This window comes from Brassica napus, unplaced genomic scaffold (genome assembly GCF_020379485.1).
Source record: "Brassica napus cultivar Da-Ae unplaced genomic scaffold, Da-Ae ScsIHWf_1768;HRSCAF=2400, whole genome shotgun sequence".
Classification (NCBI taxonomy): Eukaryota; Viridiplantae; Streptophyta; class Magnoliopsida; order Brassicales; family Brassicaceae; genus Brassica; species Brassica napus.
The window spans coordinates 42,321-48,656 of NW_026015185.1; the positions used below are offsets into that span (position 1 = coordinate 42,321).

Below are 6,336 nucleotides of genomic sequence, written 5' to 3' on the forward strand. Positions count from 1 at the left end.
TAGGTTTCTCTTAATATATAATTCTCATAATATAGGATCTCAAACTAAAGTCCAAACTGGCTTATGAAATCTCCAACCGCTATGTGAATTGAATTTTCATTAGAGGAGCATTAATTAGGTCCATTACTTTGATTATAATGGTCTCTCTATACTCTATGTAAATGCGATATCATATGATCAATACGTAATACTATTGCGTCTCGTGTTAACGGTAGACAATTTTCTGGTCACTCGAGAGGAATTATTTTATCTTTGTATGAACGTGTGTGAGCAACTAGCGAAGCGAATGGGACAAAAAAAGCGTTGGCCTTTTAGGAGGGTGATGGGGCTTAAAGATGGACGCAGAAGACTCTACCATTAAACGAAAGGTCATTCTTCAGAGATGATAACATTAAAAATTCTAGAAAATAAAAATCAAAACTTTGTTGAGTGACTCGAGTCTAATACATTTTTCTTTAATTAAATCTATGCATTTTAGTCTCATAAGATCAAAAACAATTATTATGCTCACAAAGACCAATATATTAACACAAAATATTTACGACAATTTTTTAAATAACTGTTTTTAAGTTTTTATCACAAAAATAGATTTAAAAGAAAGACTAATATAACCCTTTTTTATTTTGAGTTTTTTAATATTTATTTTTTTATTTTTTAAAATTCAAAACTGTATCCTCAAAACTTTATCTCTTATCTAAACTCTAATTCTATATTAATTAATACTAGATAAAAAACTCTTTAATAAAATTTATTTTTTCATTTTTTTCATTAAAAACTATTTTATGAAAATAAACTAAAAAGACAATCTTACGGAATTTCTAAAAAAAAAGGAATTTCTCAAATAGTTACATTCATGTTTATTAGAATTTTTTTTATAGATTCTTACAATAAAAATGTAGTCCACTAAATAGGTTAAACATCTTCTGCTTCAAATGTAACATTTCGTTACATAACCTTAAAAGTGCACAAGCACAATGCACCTCAGTAAAATCTTACACCATCTTTAAACCCTAACAGTAATCAGAATGAGAATCATCATAGTAATCTATTGCAGTAGCAGAAGATGGCGACATAACTTCTTGCTCAAGCAACTGAACCACCTGGTTCATAGCCGGTCTGTCTTCCGCATTAGCAGCTGTACACCTCGCAGCTATCTCAATCAACACCTCCACAGAGTCTTCATCTACGCCAACACATCTCTTGTCCATTACATCCTCTAACCTATCCTCCTTCAGCAAAGTGTTCATCTGATAGAAACAATATTTCATTAGAAACAGAACAGTTCTTGTTGGATCAAAGCCGATGATCTGAGCTTATTTTTCTTACCCATCCGACAACGTTTAACCCTCTATTAACAAATGTAGTGTCTGTTGGTCTTTTTCCTGTAACAAGCTCAAGCAGAAGAACCCCAAAGCTGTAGACATCAGACTTCTCAGTCGCTCTACCATTCTGCAAATACTCTGTTTCCGCAAGAAGGTTAGAAACTTAACAAATTACTTGTTGTCCAAGATTCATCAAAGAACAGTACCTGGAGCAAGATAACCAAAAGTGCCAGCTACTACAGTTGTAACATGAGCCTCTTCGTCAACAAGAAGCTTTGCAAGACCAAAGTCAGAGACTCTAGGCTCTAGCTTATCATTGAGTAGAATATTGCTTGACTTTATGTCGCGGTGAACTATCTTAGGGCTACAATCATGGTGCAAATAAGCCAGACCCCTCGCGGAACCTAGTGCAACTCTCAACCGTGCGTTCCAATTCAACAAACCATCTTCTTGAGATCGTTCTTGTGAGATCAAGAAACCAAAACAAACATCAATATGAATCAAAGGCCTAAACCATATGAAAGATATGTATAAGTGCATTTACCATGGAGAAGATCGTCTAAGCTCCCCACAGTGAGATAATCATAGATGAGAAGTCTTGAAGTTGGTAAGCGGCAGTAACCACGCATGTTCACTAGATTGATATGCTTGACACTCCCCAAAATCTCAACCTCTCGCTCAAAAACCCTATCTGATCCTTGTCTACTCCTATCTATCTTCTTGACAGCAAACGTTCCAAGATCATTCATAACCATTCTATAAACCGTCCCAAACCCTCCTGAACCAACGATGTCTTCTTCATCAAGAGACTCCAGCTTCTCAATCAGCTCGGTTGAGGAGTAAGGAAGATCTCCATGGAATGTGATCAGCTTCTTACTTGTCTCACAAGGTTCCTTCTGTTTCTTGACTTCTGTGTACTTCTTTACTTTTCTTTCCTTCTTTGAGAGCATCCAAACCCATAGGAACACAAAGATCACAATGAATGCAATAGCCATTGTAGACATGGCTCCTATCAAGATTCCTTTGATCAAATGTGATGACCTCTTTGGAGAATCTGTGAACATTCCAAAAATAGAAAGTTTAAGACAAAAGGAAGAGAATGAGTGTGTTTCAATAACAAGAACTTGCCTGATTCATCATCACTTTCTGCATGAGGAAGAACAACAGGAAACCCCATTGATGATCTACATGGCTTGTGAATCTGGCGGCCGCAAAGATCCAAGTTACCAGTGAATCTAACCATTCAGACACAAAACATTAGCACAAGACTTTTGTCTGAAAGTTCTTGATCATGTAAAAACTCACGAATCAGCTCCAAATCTTCTGAGAACTCCTATATCAGGTATCTCCCCGGAGAAGAAGTTGGTTGACATGTTCCTGAATCAAACAAAGAGTTCAAGAACATGTTTCAACAGTTACATCTAAAAGGCTGAGACTTTGTTCTCTACTTACAAGGAGCGTAGACGTGTAAGACGGCTAATAGAGGAAGGAATAGCACCCTTCAGTGTATTGCTTGATACATCCCTGGAAACATCACAATCCGTTGAAATGATCAAACATGAAAACATCGAAAAAACCGAAAAAATAATTATGAATCTTACAAGATAGTAAGGAAAGTGAGGTTGCCTATGTTTGGTGGAATCTCGCCTTGAAGATAGTTAGCCCTTAAGTAACTGAAAGCAAGTTCAAATCAGATATACACCAATGTCCATGTCCAAACATTACTAAAGATGTTAGAGACCAATATGACTTACACAGCTCTGAGCTCAGTGCAATTGGTGATTTCATTAGGAATAGTCCCATGTAAGCTGTTCTGATGAAGTGCTCTACATAACTCCAACCAAACTTGGATTAAAAGACAGAAACTTTAGCAATAAAAAACAAAGAAGCATCACTCACAGCCTCTGCAGTCTACTGAGTTTCCCAATGCTAGGAGATATGATCCCTCTTAGTTGCATGTAAGGTAAGTTTCTGCATCAAAATAAACAATGCAGATTCAAAGAAAGAAGCTAAAGATTGAGAATGTGAAAAAAGACAAGAGAGAGCAGTTGTTACACTGAAACAACTCTTTGGTCTTGAGGGTTACATGAGACACCAGTCCAAGAACAAGGAGACTCATCTGAATCTCTCCAGTTCTCTAGAGAGTTCTTAGTATCATTCCATCCACTTTTCAACTCCAGAAGAGCAAACCCTTCAAGATTCAAACCTCCAAATTTCATTACATTACTAATAAACCACGACAAAAGCCAGAGACTTTAGAGAGAGAGTATACACTAACCATCGAGAGTGAGAGCAGAAGAGCATGAAACGAAAAGGGTTGTAGCTGCAGAAACTACTGAGAAGACCCAATTCAAGATACCCATTTCTCTGATTTCAAGTGAAAAGGAGATTATTAAGTTCGATTTGATGGAGAAGAGTAGTCAATAAAGTATAAAGACGAGAACTTTATCCCCCAAAGGAGTGCCCTCACTCGAGGATGTGAGGACTACTTCATGATGAAAAATCTTAACTTTTGTTTTTTCCTAAAAATAATTTTTTTTAAATTTTAATCTTTTATTTTTTTTTTGGTTCTTCCCTCTTCTTCTTGAGCTAAGTGAAAGCAGAGATTTTTGAAAAAATCTCTACTTCTTGGAGAGATGTGCAGACCAAAGAGAAGAGAGAGAGTAGATAGAGTTTGTAAATCAAAACACTCGCGAGTACAGTTTGTGAAGTCTACTCGCTAATGATTAATAGTCGGGCGATGAGTCAATGAAAGTGATTTAGTTTATAGAAGTGAATTTAAGACGCGAGTGAGCGAGTGAAAAGTTATGAAAACTTTCTTGTATTTACTTTTGTCTGAGAGATCTGCATTGAAACAAATGTTTTGTCCGAGTCATCTTGACCAAATCTACAGACTATTTTAACACTTGCATTGATCACAGATAGCTAAACCATGAAAGATGATTGGTCTTTTGTTGACCGGTTAGACCAAAACCGGGACGTTGTGGATTTTCTGTTTCATTCATACAATAATTAAAGGTTTACAAACATATATTAATGATTATGGACTATAGCACATGAATTTTCCTTGTTGGCAAAGGGGAGAACATGTTTGAAAAAGACGAATTTAAATTTACCCAAAACTATTTTTCTTTTGAAGTTTTGAATCACTTGATCAAACTATTTATGTGAAATTCTTAGTTTGGGCTTTAAAATTATTAGTTGGGCTTTAAAATTATTAGTTGGATTCTCATATATAGTATATAGTTGGGTTTGAAAGATGTTTGAGTTCCAATTTGACTAAACGTTTGGACCAGTTGTTAGTATACAAACCCATTTTAAATTATCCAATTGAAATTTTGGACCAACATGGCAACATGAAAGATAAACAGATCATCATGTAAGGAAAATAATTTGGTTAGATTGTACCATGTTTTTTCGAAAAATTAAATTGATCATAAGCAAACTCTAATTTACTAAATATGATTGTTCTTCAATCTTTAACTTTATTTCTTCAGTACTTTATTTATGTTTTGCAAAACAATTTTTATATCACCAATAAAGCTGATCCAGCCTAAGCAATTTTTGTGCAGAGTAACAATATCAATCATTAATAACAGTTGAAATATTTTTGTTATAGAATAATTTGTTTTAATCAATTTAAATATTGAAAGAGATCATTTAACTGTTTTCTGGTACCAAAACCTTACAAATTCATAGTAACATATACTCTCTAGAATAAGAAAAATGGAGTATAGTATGATTTGACATCAATTGTTCTTTTATATCATAAATAAAAGTTCTCCACTCAAAACAATCGGTTCATGATTTTCATATTGATTTGTAATCCTTAATTTTTCTTTGTTTATTTTATTCTTCAGGCAAATTTGGAATCAATATTAATGAAACGCATTACACATAAGAGTAATTGATACTTTGTTGACAAAAAAAATTGATACTTGTTTATGGTCATAATTATATTTTGCCAAATGATTTTGAATAGACCTTCCTGCTGCTATTACCAACTACTAACTCCAATTGTGATTATTTTTTATCTCAATATGCGTAATTGTCCAGTTTCAAGCATATTCTATTTTATAACTTTTATATGTTTACTGTAGTTGGTTCTTTTGTTCTACATTTTGCGTTAATTTAAAGTTGTTGCTAATAACAATAGACATGCAATTTAGTTGGAAATATTCAAACACATGTAAGTGACGCTCACATTCGAAGACTAACACATCAGACTTTAATTTCTTCTAACAAGTACAAGTTGTATTTGTTCTATTTGTCACACAAGTACGAGTTATTGTTAGAACATCAAATCTCGTTGACCATATTTTCAATTGGAACAAATGTAAAGCGACAGGATAAATAAACAAAACTAGAAAAACGAGTTCAAAACCCTAAATACTAATATACTGCGCTCGTTTGATGCAATTGTTCAAATCGATTGTGAGCCTCTCAAAGTGCTTACACGTGAATGTATAAGCATTTCTAAAATGTAAATATTTGCTTCCATTGTGATAAACAAAATTTACTTTTGCTTTGATGGATAATATTATTAGTCGTTTAAGAATTGTTCTTTTTAAACTGGACCAATGAAGGCAACGAAGCATAAGAGTTGTTTGACCATTTTTAATGGCGTTGGCACTATACAAAACCATAGTTATTATAACTCGACATGTGGATTCATCTTTAGAGAAAGTAAATAAATTATTGAAAAGTGGTGATATTCATGTGGTTCTTGATTTTTCAGAAGGCCAATATAGAGCAAGAATCAGAATATTAGGAAAATAAAAACATTAACGTGATAAGATTCTTTTATTCTATAATGAATGGGAAGACAAAATAAACGCGCTTTTCGGCTTTCAAAAAGAATTCAAGATACTAAACAAAGTGAAAGAGGAAGTGATTCCTATAAATATATCATCATCCATCAATTAATGAATCAAGAACATGTTCGTTTGTTTTTTTTTTTATTAATTATACCATGGAACTTACTAATAGCAAATTAGCAGTTCAGAATAATCTT

General features: G+C 33.6%; 1 protein-coding gene across 1 annotated transcript; it reads right to left on the minus strand.

The window, feature by feature from the left end:
• Window positions 1-842: 842 nt before the first annotated feature.
• Window positions 843-3,882, minus strand: LOC125598861 (LRR receptor-like serine/threonine-protein kinase FEI 1). The gene is made up of 12 exons (XM_048772599.1): window positions 3,601-3,882; window positions 3,378-3,513; window positions 3,222-3,293; window positions 3,077-3,148; window positions 2,924-2,995; window positions 2,775-2,846; window positions 2,628-2,699; window positions 2,451-2,557; window positions 1,867-2,376; window positions 1,529-1,783; window positions 1,327-1,460; window positions 843-1,247 (listed from the first exon to the last, which is right to left on the minus strand). Exons 1-12 carry the CDS (start codon window positions 3,683-3,685, stop codon window positions 1,011-1,013), a joined length of 1,824 nt encoding a protein of 607 aa, XP_048628556.1. The 5' UTR covers window positions 3,686-3,882; the 3' UTR covers window positions 843-1,010.
• Between the last annotated feature and the right edge of the window lie 2,454 nt (window positions 3,883-6,336).

What these genes read in the sequence shown, in the direction of transcription:
- LOC125598861 (XM_048772599.1), bottom strand. Translation starts at nt 3,685, where the DNA reads ATGGGTATCTTGAATTGGGTCTTCTCAGTAGTTTCTGCAGCTACAACC. An exon ending in TTCTGCTCTCACTCTCGATG is followed by an intron (nt 3,514 to 3,600) that starts GTTAGTGTATAC and finishes TGAATCTTGAAG; the next exon opens with GGTTTGCTCTTCTGGAGTTG. An exon ending in CTCAGTAGACTGCAGAGGCT is followed by an intron (nt 3,149 to 3,221) that starts GTGAGTGATGCT and finishes GGAGTTATGTAG; the next exon opens with AGCACTTCATCAGAACAGCT.